The sequence below is a fragment of the Oncorhynchus keta genome, chromosome 21 (assembly GCF_023373465.1).
Source record: "Oncorhynchus keta strain PuntledgeMale-10-30-2019 chromosome 21, Oket_V2, whole genome shotgun sequence".
Classification (NCBI taxonomy): Eukaryota; Metazoa; Chordata; class Actinopteri; order Salmoniformes; family Salmonidae; genus Oncorhynchus; species Oncorhynchus keta.
Genome location: NC_068441.1, coordinates 16,469,956 through 16,490,402, shown reverse-complemented (window position 1 = coordinate 16,490,402; position 20,447 = coordinate 16,469,956). Strand labels below are relative to the sequence as shown.

General features: G+C 42.9%; 2 protein-coding genes across 6 annotated transcripts in view; both read left to right on the top strand.

Moving 5' to 3' along the window:
- The window catches only part of LOC118400182 (polyhomeotic-like protein 2), a 45,906-nt gene extending 34,805 nt beyond the window's left edge, over positions 1–11,101 (top strand). For all 5 annotated transcript variants that reach the window (XM_035796760.2, XM_035796764.2, XM_035796763.2 and 2 more), the window contains exons 10-15: positions 7,404–7,609; positions 8,305–8,437; positions 8,572–8,692; positions 8,944–9,064; positions 9,167–9,473; positions 9,686–11,101. In XM_035796760.2, the coding sequence (XP_035652653.1) occupies positions 7,404–7,609; positions 8,305–8,437; positions 8,572–8,692; positions 8,944–9,064; positions 9,167–9,473; positions 9,686–9,840 (1,043 nt within the window). In that variant the 3' untranslated portion in view covers positions 9,841–11,101. The remainder of the gene's footprint in view (positions 1–7,403; positions 7,610–8,304; positions 8,438–8,571; positions 8,693–8,943; positions 9,065–9,166; positions 9,474–9,685) is intronic.
- Positions 11,102–14,945: 3,844 nt separating this feature from the next.
- LOC118399858 (T-complex protein 11 X-linked protein 1-like) lies at positions 14,946–17,447 on the top strand. Its single transcript, XM_052474556.1, is given in 6 exon segments — positions 14,946–15,043; positions 15,135–15,377; positions 15,608–15,819; positions 16,230–16,271; positions 16,274–16,345; positions 16,875–17,447. Coding segments are annotated over 6 exon segments (831 nt in total). The 3' UTR covers positions 17,039–17,447.
- Positions 17,448–20,447: the final 3,000 nt, after the last annotated feature.

Genomic DNA, 20,447 nt, shown 5'->3' with positions numbered 1-20,447 from the left:
GCCCAGAGTGAACTGCCTCATACTCAGTTCCAGATGCTAATATATGCATATTATTAATAGTATTGGATAGAAAACACCCTGAAGTTTCTAAAACTATTTGAATGATGTCTGTGAGTATAACAGAACTCTTATGGCAGGCAAAAACCCAAACAGGAAGTGGGAAATCTGAGGTTTGTAGTTTTTGAACTCAGCCCCTATCGAATACATATACACATATGGGTTATTTTGCACTTCCTAAGGCTTCCACTAGATGTCAACCGTCTTTAGAACATTGTTTCAGGCTTCTACTGTGAGGTGGGAGCAAATGAGAGCTGTTTGACTAAGGGGTCTGGCAGCAGCCTCGTTCTCAGTCACGCGTTCACATGAGGTATCTCTCGTTCCGTTGCTTTTCTACAGACAATGGAATTCTCCGGTTGGAACATTATTGAACATTTATGATAAAAACATCCTAAAGATTGATTCTATGCATAGTTTGACATGTTTCTTCGACCTGTTATATAACTTTTTGAACTTTTAATCCGACTGGACCTGAACAAGCGTTTGGATTTGTTTACCAAACGCCCTAACAAAAGAAGCTATTTGGACATAAATTAATGGACATTATCGAACAAAACAAACATTTATGGTGGAACTGCGGTTCCTGGGAGAGCATTCCGATGAAGATCATCAAAGGTAAGTGAATATTTATAATGCTATTTTTGACTAATGTTGACTGCGCAACATGGCGGATATTTATTTTGGCTGGTTTGGGCTCTGAGAGCCGTACTCAGATTATGCTTTTTCCGTAAAGTTTTTTTGAAATCTGACACAGCGGTTGCATTAAGGATAAGTGTATCTAAAGTTCCATGCATAACACTTGAATTTTGCAAAACATTTATAATGAGTATTTTTGTGAACTCATGTGGCTTTCTGCACATTTTACCGCATGTTTTAGAACTACTGAACGTAACGCGCCAATGTAAAATTAGATTTTTTGATATAAATATGCACTTTATTGAACAAAACATACATGTATTGTGTAACATGAAGTCCTATGTGTATCAAGATCATCAAAGGTTAGTGATTAATTTTCTCTCTATTTGTGCTTTTTGTGACTCCTCTCTTTGGCTGGAAAAATGGCTGTTTTTCTGTGGCTTGGTGGTGACCTAACATAATTGTTTGTGTAGCTTTCTCTGTAAAGCATTTTTTAAATCAGACACTGTGGCTGGATTAATGATAATTTTATCTTTAAAATGGTGCCTGATACTTGTATGTTTGAGAAATTAGATTTATGAAATTTCTGTTTTGTATTTGGTGCCCATGCAATTTCATTGGCTGTTGGCGAAGGGTTCAGTCCTAGACAGGTTAACAGAACAATACAATAAATGGGTCAAACAAAACCCGGTAAATACCAGCATACCGTGCGTGCATAAGCACTACAAGAAACAATTACCGACAAGGACATGAGGGGGAACAGAGGGTTAAATACACAACATGTAATTGATGGAATTGGAACCAGGTGTGATGGAAGACAAGACAAAACCAATGGAAAATGAAAAGTGTATCAGCGATGGCTAGAAGGTCGGTGACTCCGACCGCCAAACGCCGCCCGAACAAGGAGAGGGACCAACTTTGGCAGAAGTTGTGACAGTACCCCCCCTTGACATGCAGCTCCAGCAGCACGTCGACACCAGCTTCGGGGACGACCCGGAGGGCGAGGCGCAGGGCGATCCGGGCGAAGACTGTGGAACTACCTGCAGCATTGAAGGGTCCAACACGTTCTCGCCCGGAACCCAGCACCTCTCCTCCGGACCGTACCCCTCCCACTCCACGAGATCCTGAAGGCACCTCGCCCGACGCCTCAAATCCAGTATGGAGCGGACGGAGTACGCTGCCCCCCCCTCCCCCCCACCCCGATGTCTAGAGGGGGCAGAGAAAGCTCCCGCACCTCAGACTCTTGGAGCGGGCCAGCCTGAGGAGAGACACATGGAACGAGGGGTTAATACGGTAATTGGTTGGAAGCTATAACCTATAACAAACCTTGTTCACTCTCCTCAGGACTTTAAATGGCCCCACAAACCACGGACCCAGCTTCCGGCAGGGCAGGAGGGGCAGGTTTCAGCAGGCGTCACGGCCTGCTGAAGGTGAACACGGACAGCTTCCCATATCTCCTCCACACACCTGAACCAGTCGTCCACCGCAGGAACCTTGATCTGACTCTGATGCCAAGGCGCCAGAACCGGCTGGTAACCCAGTACGCACTGGAAAGGAGAGAGGTTAGTGGAGGAGTGGCGAAGCGAGTTCTGTGCCATCTCGGCCCAAGACACGAACACCGCCCACTCCCGCGGCCGGTCCTGGCAATAGGACCGCAGAATCCTGCCCACATCCTGGTTCGCTCTCTCCACCTGCCCATTACTCTCGGGGTGAAACCCTGAAGTAAGGCTGATCGAGACCCCCAGATGTTCCATGAACGCTTTCCAGACCCTAGACGTGAACTGGGGACCTTGATCAGACACTATATCCTCAGGCACCCTGTAGTGCCGGAAGACGTTTGTAAACAAGGCCTCCACAGTCTGTAGGGCCGTGGGGCCAAAACCTGGTGGCTTCCTTGATCATTTGTGTCAGATTGAGGGCATCTATTTTAGATTGTAGGACTGCTGGGGTATTAAGCATATCCCAGTTTGTCACCTAACAGAACAAACTCTGAAGATAGATTGGGGGGCAATCAATTCACATATGGTGTCCAGGGCACAGCTGGGAGCTGAGGGGGGGTCTATAACAGGCGGGAACAGTGAGACTTATTTCTGGAGAGATTAATTTTAAACATTAGAAGCTTGACCTGTTTGGGCATAGCCCTGGAAAGTATGACAGAACTTTGCAAGCTATCTCTGCAGTAGATTGCAACTCTTCCCCCTTTGGCAGTTCTATCTTGACGGAAAATGTTATAGTAGGGGATGGAAATCTCAGAATTGTTGGTGGCCTTCCTAAGCCAGGATTCAGAAATGGCAAGGACATCAGGGCTGGCGGAGTGTGCTAAAGCAGTGAGTAAAACAAATTTAGGGAGGAAGCTTCTGATGTTAACATGCATGAAACCAAGGCTCTTTTGATTACAGAAGTCAACAAATGAGTGTGCTTGGGGACACGCAGGCCCTGGGTTAGCCTCCACATCACCTGAGGAACAGAGGAGGAGTAGGATGAGGGTACAGCTAAAGGCTTGCAAAACTGGTTGTCTAGTGCGTTGGGGACAGAGAATAAAAGGAGCAGATTTCTGGGCGTGGTATAATAGATTCAGGGCATAATGTGAAGACAGGGGTATGGTGGGGTGCAGGTACAGTGGAGGTAAACCCAGGCACTGAGTGATGATATGAGAGGTTGCATCTCTGGACACGCTGGTTATACTGGGTGAGGTCACCGCATGTGTGGGAGGTGGGACAAAGGTATCTAAGGCATGTACAGTGAGACTAGGGGCTCCGCAGTAAACTAAAACAATGATAATTATCCTAAACAACAGTATACAAGGCATATTGACATTTGAGAGAGACATAAAGCAATCACAGGTGTTGATTGGGAGAGTCAGCTTAGTCAACAACGGGTGAGACAAGAACCGTTAATCAGGGAAGACAACAGGTAAAATGGCGATGAATGGGCAGAGAGGGTCGGTTAACTACATACAGGGCCTGAGTTCGGGGCTAGTGCCAACAGGTAAACAAAGTGGAGTACCGTGATAGTCCAGCAGGCATCAGCTAAGTAGCCAAGTGATCATAGGGTCCAGTGTACAGCAATAGATGAAACGGGGAAGCCGCTAGGTAGTCGTTACTAAGCTAGCACACGGAAGACACAGCGTTTTAAAGTTAGCAGTCCGGGGTAAGTAGAAGCGCCTGCTCCGTCGTCCGGCTAAGGCCGGACAGCTGATGGAATTATGTCTGCGGACCAGTCGTGTTGGTACGGAGGGGCACCGTGTCGACGAAGGGACCGGGCCAGATGGCGAAAGAGGTATTGCAGTTGTGATAATTTAGTTTGGTAGCCGGGAGATGCGCCTGGCTCAGGGCTAGCTTCGGGGCTAGCTAGCTGTGATGATCAATGGTCCAGGGTTTACGGCAGGAATCTGGTGTTATAGTGGAGAAAAACAGTCCGAGGCTGGCAGGTATTATCCAGGCTAAAAAAAACGGTTGGTGCCTGAGCAGAGGGTAAAGGCCGCCAGCAGTGTTTTAACAATGACTAAATAGCTAGTAACTTAGCTAATTAGCTGGCTACCTTCTGAGGAAAGTTATTGCTATAGGGTCTAGAAAAATAGCGGATCCTTGTCAGATTGAGTGAGGCGGGTTACTGGAAGGTATATTTAATTTTAAAATGGAAAAAGAGATTGAAAAATAAATTGGAATATATACAAAAAAGACAAATGCAAAAAGTAAACGAGAGGACAACAAACCGCATCTGCACTGCACTGCTACGCCATCTTGGATTATATGTATAATCGTGCAATAACCAAGAAAGTGTTGCAAGTCAAATATATATTTTAGATTCTTCAAAGTAGCCACCCTTTGCCTTGATGACAGCTTTCCACACTCATACTGTATGTTCCATGGGATAAATCCCAATAATGTTTTGCACCAGAAAATCCTAGAATCTAGACATGTAACCGACCGCCTTGATTCGTCGGTCTTATGTAGCAAAATTTGAAAGTTGATAAACCTGTAACTTCACTTTTGATAAAATGGCCTTGAACGTGTTGGTACCTACTGGAGAGCTCTTCTTTTGTCTACACCCCTTCAGCATCATTCACACCCTTTTAAGTTTTAGCCCCCACCAATACTCAGACCATTTTACTCAACCTGGTAGAGCTGGTTAAGTTGTTTTCATGTTATCCGGAGCGTCAGTGACTGTGCTTCTTGCAACAATTGAATTACGCTTTTTCTGTCAACATTTATTGACACCGGTTATATTCAACGGGTGTTGAGTGTTTGTAAATTCACCAGTTATTCTATGCTGTGGCACACAAGATTGCTCTGAAATCGAACACACCGAAATGGTTACTTGCATAGTGGCAAGCTAGCTAAACAATGAACCATAATCACAACTCATGACGTTACTACCCTGCATGAATCTGCAGGTAGCTAACCAACCAGGTTCAATGTTAGCTAGCTAACATTAGGCTATAACTGGCCAAGCAAATGGTTCTGAGATATGAATAATAAGATCATACAGGTAACGTTAGCTAGCTAATAGTACACTAACTTGAAATGAAACCAATTTCTGTCAAAATGAGAAACGTGTAATATCTGAAAATGTAGCTAGCTAGGCTATCTTAGCTGTATATATCTTGGATGGATGCGTCTCCTGTTGGATGCCATGGTTGCCCTTAGTTTGAAGATGTAATCAGGAGACTGTTGTTTTCTCCATCTCCTTAGCTATCATACTCAAATTCCACTGATTTCAAAACTTGGTCCTCCATAAAGTGGAGAGCAACACTTATGCAGTTTTACTACGTGGTGAAAAAAAATTAAAGCTGTGTTAAACAGGATTACCTAGACATACTGACCAGCTCAAATGGACAGACGCGTGCTATATGGCAGACCAATCCAAACTCGTCTCTCGGCATGTCCAGCCCACTCATTCTCAGCCAATCATGACTAGCGGGAAGGTTCCTGCTTTTTCTGTTGCTAAACCAACTATGCTTGTAATTTAACAATTGTATTTGTATATACAGATGGCATACACGTTTGTTATTAAGACACATGAAAGTTCACATGTTCGAGAAGGCATTTCTGCCACAAAAACACCTTTTGATGAAAAAACATTTAAGTTCAAACGGCTCTCCTGTGACGTAGTGACCCGCGATATACTCCTAGTTTCCTGAAACGGGTCACATATGCCCTAATTCAGTAAGACATTTACACACAGTTGATAAATTATGCACCAGGTTTGGAGGCAGATCTGTTCTTAATGTTTGTCAGCTGTGCTCGTGGCTTTGGTCAGGGATGAGGAATCTTGTCTGGTTATCCCCAATGGAACCATTGAGGAGCAGTGGACACGGTGTTCCTGTCGGGGAGAGTTAAATGTCAAATTTGTTACGGACAAAAATATTGTGCTTTAATCTTTTAGTCAAATGGAAAATGTGTTTTATGATGGTAGTAGTCTTAAACTCTCCCTCATTCAAAATGCTGAACATGCAGATCATATTAAAAGGTTCCGTTTTTATTGCTACTGTTCTTGTAAAAGTGAAATATGTAAAGCCACAAGGCTCTTTTTCTGACTAGTGCTTGGGTGTGAATGCATAGTCGAGGCGATCCGCTTGCCACTGAGGTTCAAAATAAACAGACAGTCATCTTTGATGTCTAAAAATAGAGGCAGGACCTCTGGCTCTCTGCTTGGACCAGATTGCAACACATTCAGAGCCTACTGTGTGGTTGAACATAACCCAAAGTTGCAGAATATAGCCAACTGCTCCTGGTATTTATTATGCTTACTTAAACCATATTTTGTTCCTGTAGTATGTTTCCTTATAAAGAGAATGAAGGTTTCTTTTAGTTTGCAATTGTGGAATTTTATGCTACATTGGGTCACAGGACCTGCATTTGTATAAAGACTAAAGAGCGGTTCCTGTGTGTCAGTAGTTGCTCAGATAGACGTGAGCCCTGTGAATTAGCAGGGCTGAGATTATTCACGTGAGAAGAACCAGAAATGTGTCTGTCAACATAAGTGAAGTGTTTTTATTTTCATGTGTCTAATTGTTAGAGTATAAGTGCAGAGTACATGTCTATGGAGGAAAAAGAGAGGGCGGTACCTTTTTGAAGTATTTAATTATTCTGCTCTGCCCACCTCTCACCATTGGTGCAGGGCTCGATCGAGCGAGTGTCTCTGTTCTGTATTGCGTTCTTTGTAGTACAGTTATTGCTTTGAAAGAGAGAGGCAGGCCATAGCGCGTGCTTGTGTATTGAATCGGATAAAAGCACAAGTGAAGCGGCAGGAAGAATTTAGGTGAGCCAATTCTTATTTCCCTTTTGAAATGGAACAGTTGTTGAACTTGATCAGTACTTTTAAGGGTTTTAACATTTTTGCAAACAGCCACGGAAGCGTTTGTTGTTTTCATGCATAGGTTACTACTTCAACAACTGCGCCGTTTTCGTATTTTGATATCCTGATACGCATTACTTACTGATGAAAATGTATCTTGTGAGTGTTACATTACAAACGCTTGGTAATGGAAATGGGCCCCTTACACAGGATTTGACAGGTGGATGATCGATATAATTATTTACATTAGTACTTGAATGACTAGAGAAGACAACAGTAGTACACACCGTGAAATAATATTGTAGCTCAATTAAAGTGACATGAATACATTCTAAAACATTGAGTACACGTGGGCCACATCATTGAATGATGCCATGCGTTATCTGCTCCTCTTAATTTGTAATTGGCAGGAGTCACTACTACCAACAGTGTGAATGCTGCACCTGGGACTCCACCTCCAGCCATGACCTCGGGAAATGAGAACGAGGCGCCCACTCTGACAGGGAGCATCCCACAGAATGGAGAGAACAAGCCACCCCAGGCTATCGTCAAGCCCCAGGTCCTCACCCACGTCATTGAGGGCTTTGTCATCCAGGAGGGAGCTGAACCCTTCCCTGTAAGTGCCTTCTCCCATGGTACTCCTTAGCAGCTAGGAGTAAACAACATGCCACTATCTCTAGAGTGATTTCCCACAGGGGCATATTCCTAATAGCAACAAACACAAACAATCATGCAACATCACTCTCTGTGCTAAGCAATGACAAATGGCAATGTCTTACTATTGTTTGCCTTGGTCATAAATTCTAATAGCCTTCTGTAGTCAAATATTGTTCCATACAGAGATGTCTGTGAAAGAAGGCACACAGATGTTAAGACCACAATTAAGTGATATTTTTGAGAGAGGTGGGGCGCAAAATGTTGATACACACTTGAGTGACTGTGCCTATTTGACTTATCAATTAACAACTCTGTTTCCTAGTGGATGTTTGCTGCGCAGGCTTTATTATAGCTTATGGACACAGCATTGTTAGTTTGCCATTGTATTGCTGTCATAGGGGTGGCAGGATAGCCTAGTGGTTAGAGCGTTGGACTAGTAACCGGAAGGTTACAAGATCAAATCCCCGAGCTGACAAGGTACAAATCTGTCGTTCTGTCCCTGAGCAGGCAGTTAACCCACTGTTCCTAGGCCATCATTGAAAATAAGAATTTGTTCTTCACTGACTTGCCTAGTTAAATGAAGGTAAAATAAAAAAATTAAAATAAATAGCTTGGAAAGAGTGCCATTAAGCCATCACATGTTGTCTTCCCCAGATTGAGCGGTTGCCTGTGATGATGGACAGCCCAAAGAAGCTGCATGAGCAGCTCTCCTCTGACCCCGACAAGACTCCTGTTAGTAACCCCACCAACACCACAGACTCTGAGACAGAGGAGCTGACCCCTCAAGGTAAGGGACGTCATGTATGGAGTGATTGAAGCCATCTTATTTGGCAAGCAACACATGGACTTTCTAAGTGCTACAGCTTCATAACAATGTAAGAGATGTGGATCTTTCATGGAATTATTTTGATTTGTCCACAGAATTAAAAGACCAAGAAGATTCAGATTCTCCCAAACTGAGCTGTGAATTCTGTGGCTGGGTGGACTTTGCCTACAAATTCAAGGGGTCAAAACGGTTTTGTTCCATGGTGTGTGCAAAAAGGTAATTCACATTTGGGGTACCATTTCTAATCAATCAAATGTATTCATAAAGCCCTTTTTACAAAGAGCAGATGTCACAGTGCTTATACAGAAACCCAGCCTAAAAACCCCAAACTGCAAGCAATGCAGATAGATGTAGAATGTTTAGATCCTTTCAGTGGGTTAAATCCATCATGGTCAGAGCTCCTCAGTAGTGTTGCTTTGAGATGTGGGATGGGAGTGGACATAACTATTATCCTTGTTGTGGAACAGGTATAATGTTGGTTGCAGGAAGCGGATAGGCCTTTTCCATCCAGAAAGGAGCAAAACATCCAACCGCTGGCACAGAAGGTCACACAACAGCGGCCACCAAAGTATCGATTCTAAGAAGCAGGTAGGATAATCTCCTACTTCTCCACTGACATCACAGCTCCTCTGTGAACAAACATGCTCCCCTCAGTGACACCAGAGCTGACTCATGGGTTTTGTGTTTCAGAAGCTGTCCCCTATGCCTCAGCAGACCCAGGGGGGTTCAGTGTCCTCCCCGATTCCCTCCCAACCCAGCCAGGAAGAGTCCAGCCCCTGCTCTGACATGTCCAGCTATGAGGAGCCTCCGTCGCCCCTGTCAGCAGCCAGCTCAGGGCCACCAGCACCCCAGGCGGTGTCCCTCCTGGCAGGGAGAGGCTCGGACCAGGAGTCCACCCGGAGCCGAGAGCTGCCTCTCCTCACTCAGCACTTCCTGCCAAACGACCCCACCAAGTGGAATGTGGAGGAAGTATACGAGTTCATTCGCTCCCTTCCAGGTAAGTATCATAAATACAGTATTTAGCTTAGGCCTACACCATAACTATATTCTTCTGTAGGCATGATGATGTGATGATAGTAAGCTTATTTCCCCTCTGGGGATTAGTAACGTTTATTAATTCCTCAGTGGATTGTCTTATGTAGACAGTGTTCATGCTTGTCTATGACGTTAGATCATTTATTTAATGGGTTCGCTGTGGCTTGTTCCTAGGCTGCCAGGAGATAGCAGATGAGTTCCGCACTCAGGAGATAGACGGGCAGGCCATGCTCCTACTGAAAGAGGACCACCTTATGAGTGCCATGAACATTAAACTGGGACCTGCACTTAAGATCTACGCAAGCATCAACATGCTCAAAGACTCTTAGCCATGATGGGTTGATATGGTGCTGATGTGTTTGCATTTGTGTGTGCATTTGTGTATGTCTGTGTGCGTGTTAGTCTGTGTTTGGTGGGAAGGAGTCATACTCTGGGACAAGATTAAACATGTCGCCATCGCACTGATGACTACCTTACCTCTGCACTACCATTTTTCATCCCACCTTTGGATTGGCTCCTTCATGGTACATTTATCCATGGCCTGCAGACAGGTGGACAACTGGTCATTTCATTGGTTGTCAAGGAGAAGTTTCCAGGGAAATACTTTAATGGACTGACTGCGTTAGAGTAATGGCACAAATAGTGCTAAAAGCACTGCAAGGATATATTTGAGCTTGTAGGAAAAGATGTGAAAATGTGGGTATATCTGCATTACTTTCTTCTGAAGTATAATTGTGATTTTTAATTATCATTGTGGTATGTTTTATTTTGGTGCTGATCTGATGTTATTGACAGCCGTACGTGTACAGTATGTTTGTCAGGGAACAAATGAAAGCCAGTCACCAGTTTGAGTCTTATACAACAGATGCTTAGCTCCATTTCATAATGATCAGCAACTATACACTGCATGGCATTTCACTGTGCTCAGAGCAGTTTACTCTGTTACTTTGTGACATTGATACTTTCTCTGTACATTTTATGGGCCTAGAGAGACGATCTTCTTTCCAAATGTGATTTACCAAGATGCCATGCCTTTATTTATTCCTGGGTGAGATTTCACATCCTGTGAGGTCTTCTATGACTGTAGGGTTGACCCATGCTATCTATGGGTTGACCACAAGGCTGAAAAGATGCATAACTCAATGAACTCACTGGATGTTCACCATCATACCTCTTTTATTCCACTAGCACTTAAAATGATTGGTTCTCTTCTCCATAGTTTAAATTAATACAACCAACATTACTTGATTGGGTTTGAAATTCAAATATTTGGTTTGGTGAGTTGTCAAGATCTGTATGAGTCTAAAGCTACCTTTAAGGAATTACATGCTTGTATTTGCTTTTAAGTTATCCATAATGTTTTATATACAAATTAAGTATTTTGAAATATGCAAACATGTAAATATCATGGCTTGGGGAAGGTGTCTTTTTAGTGTTTTTATTTAAAAAAAATATTGTATGCTTGTCATGTGATGAATGGTCAATTGTGTTTTTAATTGTTTGAGATGATGCTTTTTCAAATGCCTGTATTTATCGAAGTACTGAATTTGTTACACAACATTTTCCAATGATAAATCTGCAACATAGTCAGTTGTATGTTTTTATTTTTGTGTTAAAATCTATATTTGCTTGAGTTTGATATTATGGCATGTCAGTACAGTAACAAGACCAGTAGCTTCACTGATCGCACATAGTCCTCTGGATGGATTGCAGTTGTCTCCAGAACTCTGAAAGATTCTCCTTCCTTCCTGCTGTCTTGTATCATTATTACATGGGACATGTATTAGTGTAAGTACATGGTAACATATTTATCTGAATTATATGGTCACAAATGTAGCCTGTCCTCTAGTGGTGCTGAAAGGGTAGTGATTGTACAACAATTGAAGTACAGTGGGTTTGAATATTGAATAGGTTGGTGTATTGAATACGTTAATAGTGGCTGCTTTCAAGTCTTTCAATTATAATATATGCAATTGAATAGTTAGGATATGTGGCAGACAAATGTCATCATTCAGTGCGCGGGAAGAATTGATCAGTGATTTGGGATTATTTTAGTCCTAGTGTTACGATTGGTGAATCCTTATCACTCAAAGTGATGTGTGGTCTGGGGTTTTGCTTTTAGGCTTAGCCATATGTCAGTCACTTCTAAACCAAATAACTTCACATATCTTCATTGTAATGGGTTTAAACACAGTTTCCCATGCTTGTTCAAAGAACCATAATTAATGAACATGCAACTGGGGAACAGATTACAAACGGTAGGCAATTAAGGTCACAGTTATGATAACTTAGGACACTAAAAGAGGCCTTTCTACTGACTGAAAAACACCAAAAGAAAGATGCCCAGGGTCCCTGCTCATCTGCGTGAATGTGCCTTAGGCATGCTGCAAGGACACATGAGGACTGCAGATGTGGCCAGGGCAAGAGATTGCAATGTCCATACTGAGACACCGAAGACAGCGCTACAGGGAGACAGGACGGATAGCTGATCGCCCTCGCAGTGGCAAATCACGTGTAAGAACACCTGCACAGGATCGGTACATCCGAACATCACACCTGTGGGACAGGTACAACAACTGCCTGAGCTACACCAGGAATACACAATCCTTGTAGCCTGTTGAAAGGCAGGTCCTCACCAGACATCACCGGCAACCACGTCGTTGTGCCTATGGGCACAAACCACCGTCGCTGTGCCAGACCGGACTGGCAAAAAGTGCTCTTCACTGACAAGTCGGGGTTTTGTCTCAACAGGGGTGATGGTCGGATTCACGTTTATCGTCGAATGCATGAGCGTTACACCCAGGCCTGTACTCTGGAGCGGGATCGAGGTGGAGGGTCCGTCATGGTGTGGGGCGTTGTCACAGCATCATCGGACTGAGCTTGTCATCGGACTGAGCTTGTCATTGCAGGCTATCTCAACACAGTGCGTTACAGGGAAGACATCCTCCTCCCTCATGTGGTACCCTTCTTGCAGGCTCATCCTGACGTGACCCTCCAGCATGACAATGCCACCAGCCATACAGCTCTTTCTGTGCTTGATTTCCTGCAAGACAGCAATATCAGTGTTCTGCCATGGCCAGCGAAAAAAACACCAAAAGAAAGATGCTCAATCCCATTGAGCACGTCTGTGTCCTGTTGGATCGGAGGGTGAGGGCTGTTCCCCCCCTCCAGAATTGTCAGGGAACTTGCAGGTGCCTTGGTGGAAGAGTGGGGTAACATCTCAAAGCAAGAACTGGCAAGTCTGGTGCAGTCCATGAGGAGGAGATGCACTGCAGTACTTAATGGAGCTGGTGGCCACACCAGATACTGACTTTTCATTTTGACCACCCCCCCCTTTGTTCAGGTACACATTATTCCATTTCTGTCAGTCACATGTCTGTGGAACTTGTTCAGTTTATGTCTCAGTTGTTGAATCTTATGTTCATACAAATATTTACACATGTTAAGTTTGCTGAAAATAAACGCAGTTGACAGTGAGAGGACGTTTCTTTTTTTGCTGAGTTTACTTGCCATGTTTACGATCACACCATAGACATTCAAACCAGGTTTCACACCTGTCTGGTGTGCTTTAAAAAATTGACTCAAGAACATTTCCGCTTTGCTTATTTCCTGGTAATATTATACATAAAGGTGAACTTTTGTACCATTCCTAATTGTAAAAAAATTGCTGTCGGCTCGCACAGTCTCGGGGCTGAACTGGAAAGGCACACAGTGTTGCCAACTAATTTTCAGGGTAAGTTGCTGGAAGCAGGTTGATTTGTTGCTAAAGGTTTCTAAATGACAGTGTGGTGCACGCCCAATTTTTCAGTTTTTGATTTGTTAAAAAAGTTTGAAATATCCAATAAATGTCGTTCCACTTCATGATTGTGTCCCACTTGTTGTTGATTCTTCACAAAAAAATACAGTTTTATATCTTTATGTTTGAAGCCTGAAATGTGGCAAAAGGTCGCAAAGTTCAAGGGGGCCGAATACTTTCGCAAGGCACTGTATATAACCTTCATGAATAAAGTCTCCCGCACTTGCAATGGTTTGGTCCGATTTTAAACGTTGTTGCGCTGATGATACATTGTACGTATCATGAATGCTACCGCTCAGTGTTTGAGATCAATTGACACCCTTTACCCTGGCTCATTGAGATTTATTTACATGTATTTATAATAATAATAATAATAATAATAATAATTAATAATAATAATTATTATTATTGTATTTATAAACTGCAAAACCCTTACGCACCACTGCACTTTGTATACCAGGGTTGGCTGGTCTTCTCTAGTCACTCCTATGCTTAGTCACTGGTATACTTTTATTTACAAAGCCATTTTGTGTTTTAAGTATAATTTTATCTGCCCATTTCTATTGTTCAGAAATGTGGTGGGTACTCTCTTCGTTCTCAGGTCTTTATCCTGCTAAATGTTCCAAATGTCCGAACTGAATTTGGTAAAGGGCTTTTATGTACTCTGCGCCATCGCCTTGGAACGCCTTACAAAATACTCCTGGAAGAACTCCTCCTGATTGGTGTTTTTAAATCACTGATGAAGGATTGTGAGGCTGATTCCCTGACCTGTTAATGATTTTAATTTGCTGTTTTATGATTCTGTTATACTCTTGTGAATTCTATGGTTTTTACTAGGTTACTTGTAGTTTTTCATGTTGTCTGTCTGTAATTGTGTAATGACTTGGTGCTGCTTATCTTGGCCAGGATGCTCTTGAAAAAGTGATTTCAAATCTCAATGAGCCCTTCCTTGTTAAATAAATAAAGTAAATGCACATCCCTGATACATTCATGTGCTATACTGTTGCATTTTATCGTGTGTGTATAATTTGCAACTTTACTCTGATTTACTAACGTTATCTGAAGACTCAACACAAGTGCTGGTAAGTGAGTTTGGTTCTCGAAATAGTTTAATAAACTAACCAAAATGCAGTATGACATTATACCCCATTTTGTTGATGGTGAATATGCATTACAGACAAAAGTGAGAGTATGAGAATATAATGACTTTATTTTTATTGGTCTAGTCATGCAGAATGCAAACCCAATCATGGATCGGGGAGGCAACATGCTGTGAAGTGCCTTGTCTCCCCAACAGGTATACACTCACCATTTTCCTATCATTGGTAGCCTATATATTCATATTATGTAATTTTGTTGGTATTCAAAGTGCACTATGTTTAGTTCTCTCTCTATGTGTGTCAATGTTCCAGGGAGCCCTCCCAAACCATCACTCTGATATATATATATTTAATTTAACCTTTATTTAACTAGGCAAGTCAGTTAAGAACAGATTCTAATTTACAATGACAGCCTACGGGGGAACAGTGGGTTAACTCCATTGTTCAGGGGTAGAACAACACATTTTTACTTTGTCAGCTTGGAGATTCAATCCAGCTACCTTTCAGTTACTGGCCCAACACTTTAACCACTAGGCTGATGGATTTGGAGAATTGTGTTACCAATCTCAACCTTGCACATGAGATAGTGATAAACAGAGACTTAGTCTTCAGACAGACCAGCCCACCCAAAGACCGGTAAGAAGTCAAGCTATGAAACACACAATTCCTGTCTAAATAAATATTTCAGTCACTTTGAAGTCACAGATTTTTTTTCATTTCCTTTTAGCTTGGAAGGGAGAGTGACTGACATAGTCCCAGAAAGCACGGTGAACTGTCTTCGTGAGCAGCTTTCATGCAGCCCTCCAGACTATACCCATGTAGTCATTCTGCTACAAGAAGTGAAAACTGTAAATATGGTCGTGTACCCTCTGTCTTGTTTTGCACGCTTCGTACAAAATAATAAAATGCAGTACAACAGGATATTTCTTAACGTAGCTCTTTATTTGCTAGCTATAACTGGCATGTTCACGTATCGCCAACCAGGATCAAACTGACCATGACCTAACCATTTTGGTGATCTTAACCAATCATAGCACAGTATGATACGGCGGTAAAATGCATCCAATTACAATTCAGAATGTTTACACATAAGAATATTACACCCTCCACCTCAGTTTCTCAGCATCGACAGTGAAAAAGTAGCAATACCTAGATGTTAATTTAAGTGACCCACTGTGTGGTTGTCTCCTGTGTGGTCAGACTGTGCTGTCCCTGCTCCTGCCAGGCCATGTGCGGTCTGAGGGCTCAAGTGGAGGAGGTTCTGGACCTGGATCTGATCCAGCAGCAGGCAGATCATGGGGCCCTGGTCCTGCAAAGACTGTCAGGCTACATCATCAATACCATGGCCTCCCTGTGTGCCCCTAAACGAGACCCAGAGATCAGGACTTATCGGACACAGTGGAGCTCCTCAGGTGAGGGACAGACTCAATGAACTTATTTTATGGTTAAAAAAAGTTTAAATGTATCATATCAGATATTGAAATGTAACCAAGTTACCTTGTGAAAGACTAAATCTCAAAATAGTTCAACTCAGAAGTTTCTTCCCAGAATATTCCTCTCATCCACAGGAGGTTGGTGGCATCTTAATTGGGGAGGACTGGCTCGTGGTAATGGCTGTAGCGGAATAGGTGGAATGGTATCAAATGCATCCAACCCATGGTTCCAGCCATTATTATGAGCCAGTCTACCCTCAGCAGCCTCCACTGCTCTAATCATAATTACCCTGGCTATGGTCCACACGTCCAGAAATGGACCTGGGCCTACATTTGGTTTGATGCTAAGAAATATTTTCCTTTCCTGACTAACAGGGCGATCTTCTGAGTCCTTGGCCTGATGAAGACAAACATGGTCAACTTTACTGTTCAGAGCCTCATCTCATGCAGCAAGCTGTCCAGTACGAGCAAGCCACGTTCCACGAGAACCTGTTGAAGCAGCCAGGTGAGTGAGACAAGGTGCTTGGAGTAAATCTACACTTAAAAACATTTCAGTCCTGTCAATACTGACATGCTCCTAACATCCTGAAGGAAGTGTATCCATGTGTTTTTGTTGTTTATTTTGCTGGTTTTGAAGTAATTTAATAAACCTTTCTAACTAGAGTTCATGGACAATACCAACGTTTGACTTCAGGTGGCAGCACAAGTGGAGGCATCGGTCAGTGCCCAGTCAGACCTTGATCCTGGGACTCCCAGGCCAGTCAGTCCTACATCTTTTCTGGACAGGGCTCACCTGCGTCTGCTGAGCTGGGACCCAACAACCAGACCTACCCTGAGGTAATCAAACAACAGGACCCTCTTGGTTCTGTTTTCATAGTGGCACAATAAGCATATTGACAGTTCATGCAGTTTAGTGGTGAATCTAATCCAGGAAGGTGGTTGAAGCAATTTTCAACAAGGAAATGACAATAGACTTAGATTACCCTACAATAATTTATGTGGAGGTGAAACCCCACATAAATGGTAAAAAATAGTTATAGTAGCTCATGTTCAAATTTATCCTCTCCCTCCACAGACAGTTCTGATGGACAGAGCCCGCTTGGAGGTGCTGGAACAGAGACTGAGCCCGCTAGTTCTTGAGGCATCAGTTCTGCTGTTGACCAGCACACAGCATGGGGACGCTGTTTTTTCTTCGTAGGAGTTTGTAGGTAAACTCAAGCAGACCATCACTGCCCTGCTGGAGGTAAGAGATGGGGGGGGTTTACTGGCTGTCTCTGGGCGCAGGTAATGTTTGACCAAACAGGGAAGTTGACAAAAGAGCCTAACTGCTGCTGTGTAAACATATGCAACAAACCCCAGATTCTGCAGGCTCAAGAAATAGCCCATAGTTAACGTAACCCCCCCAAAAACATTTGAAAAAAAACAAATAATACAGTAAGTACAATCGATTGTGAGAGTTCCTTAAATCCTTATCCTGCAGAATGGATGTTTGACACCAGTCTCTCTGGTGCGCTCAGGGACTTTGACCTGCAGGGGGTGTTGCTCGGGCTGGGGAAGCAGGTGCTTGTGCAGGTGAAGGAGGCTCTGATCACGTAGGGAGGACCAACTCTGCCTCAGGACAGTGAAGACGGGCTCGAGCGACAGATCTCAGACCTTGCAAAGGATGACAAGCCTATCCTCACTCTCATGGGTCAGTCGCCACAAACCTGAACCTGACCTCCCAAGTACAGCACTTCTTAAGATAATGCTTCAGCATTCTAGAGTAACTACTGCATGAGTACTTTGTTTATCCAGTGATATATGGAGGTCAATTGAATCTTTATCGATAGAATTATAAGTCCCATACAGTTGTCCAGTTTAGGAAGGTATGTAAGTCAAATGGGCGATTGCAGCAGGCTGATTTCTCTCTTTGCGTCCCACACATACTGTAGTAGAGAGAGTACAGAGCTACCTCCAGGCCATGCTGGAGAGAGGCCCCACTGAAAGTAGTCGATTCATGTCCCCTGATCTGAGGCTGCTGAGCTAGCAGAGCTGGAAATGACCTTTGGGCGAATGGTCCATATTAACTGCACAGTCTTTGGACCCTGTTCCCACTGGGAGAGGCCGAGATAGTCTCCCACCCCCAACACCTTGGTCACCTGCATACGCTGCTATCCAACACTTACAGAACGAAGAGTGTATACTGTTTATTTAGAATTGAGAAGGATGTAAATACATTAGCTAAGTTTGTTAAACAAAAACATATGACAGGCCATGAGATAGTGGAACACATAGACAGTACCAGTCAAAAGTTTATTATTCTACAATGTAGGAAATAGGGAAAAAAAAAAAAAAAAAAACCTTGATTGAGTAGGTGTTCTAAAACTTTTGACCGGTAGTGTGTTTCCCTCAAGACATACCGTATTTAATATATAAACAAATTATACTGGCATTTCAAATTCCATGTCTTCAACACTGTTCACAGGTTTGGCAACCCTAATAATAATTTTACTCATATCTGGAGTATGCATGCATGTCAGCTACTGTCTGTACATTAGCTGGATAATGTTGAGTGGATGTAGGATTGAGTTGCTTCTGAGCATGTTTGATTGGTATGTACTCTATAATTTAAAGCACCTACCAAAGATTTGTTTATGCACTTTTGAAAAATGTAAATACATTTGTATTTTTTTAATTGTACATTACATCATCTGTTGGGGTATTGTTGAGTGAAATATCCCCCAAAAGGTTCATATGTTTAATACATTCTACCCAAGTATGATACTCCTCACAATGTTATCATAGATACGAAAATAGATTTTGTTCCATCTATTTAAACAAGTTTACAAACTGGATTCAGTTAACATTTTAATAATTGGGTTTTAAAGTTATGAGGAAAAACATATTCATTTCTTAATCAGTGGTAAGTAACGCAAAGCACAATATACTCCCAACATAAATGTGACGTAAATGTACAGTGCATTCGGAAAGTATTCAGAACCCTTGACTTTTTCCACATTTTGTTACGTTACAGCCTTATTCAAAAATGTATTAAATGAATTGTTTCTCTCATCTAGCTACACACAATACCCCATAATGACAAAGCGAAAACAGGTTTTTAGATTTTTCCTAATTTATAAAAAAATAAAAAAGAGACTTTATTTACATAAGTATTCAGACCCTTTGCTATGGGACTTGAAATTGAGCTCAGGTGCATCCTGTTTTCATTGATCATCCTTGATGTTTCTACAACTTGATTGGAGTCCACCTGTGGTACATTTAATTGATTGGACATGATTTGGAAAGACACACCTGTATATATAAGGTCCCACAGTTGACAGCGCATGTCAGAGCAAAAACCAGGCCATGAGGTCAAAGGAATTGTCCGTAGAGCTCCGAGACAGGATTGTGGCGAGGCACAGATCTGGGGAAGGGTGCCAAAACATTTCTGCTGCATTGAAGGTCCCCAAGAACACAGTGGACTCCATCATTCTAAAATGGAAGAAGTTTGTAACCACCAAGACTCTTCCTAGAGCTGGCCGCCCAGCCAAACTGAGCAATCGGGGGAGAATGGCCTTGGTCAGGGAGGTGACCAAGAACCAAATGGTCACTCTAACAAAGCTCCAGAGTTCCTCTGTGGAGATGGGAGAACCTTCCAGAAGGACAACCATCTCTGCATCAATCAACCAATCAGGCCTTATTGGTAGAGTGGCCAGACGGAAGCCACTTCTCAGTAAAAGGCACATGACAGCCCGCTTGGAGTTTGCCAAAAGGCACCGAATGAACTCTCAGATCCAGAGAAACAAGATTCTCTGGTCTGATTAAACCACAATTGAACTCTTTGGCCTGAATGCCAAGCTTCACATCTGGAAGAAATCTGGCACCATCCCTATGGTGAAGCATGGTGATGGCATCATCATGCTGTGGGGATGTTTTACAGGGAATGGGAGACTAGTCAGGATCGATCGAGGGAAAGATGAACGGAGCAAAGTACAGAGAGATCCTTGATGAAAACCTGATCCAGAGTGCTCAGAACCTCAGACTGTGGCAAGGGTTCACCTTCCAACAGGACAACCAGCACACAGCCAAGACAATGCATGAGTGGCTTCAGAACAAGTCTCTGAATGTCCTTGAGTGGCCCAGCCAGAGCTCAGACATGAACCCGATCGAAGATCTCTGGGGAGACCTGAAAATAGCAGGACAGCGACGCTCCCCATCCAACCTGACAGAGCTTGAGAGGATCTGCAGAGAAGAATGGTAGAATCTCCCCAAATACAGGTGTGTCAAGTTTGTAGTGTCATACCCAAGAGGACTTGAGGCTGTAATTGCTGCCAGGTGCTTCAACAAAGTACTGAGTAAAGGGTCTGAATACTATTGTAAATGTGATATTTAAGTTTCTTTTTAACAAATTGGCAGCTTCATTAAATAGTACCTGCAGAACTGTAATCGAACCCACAAATGCTGATGCTCCAGATACTCAACTAGTCTAAAGAACGCCAGTTTTATTGCTTCTTTAATCAGAACAAAAGTTTTCAGCTGTGTTAACATTGCAAAAGGATTTTATAATGATCAATTAGACTTTTAAAATGATGAACTTGGATTAGCTAACACAACGTGCCATTGGAACA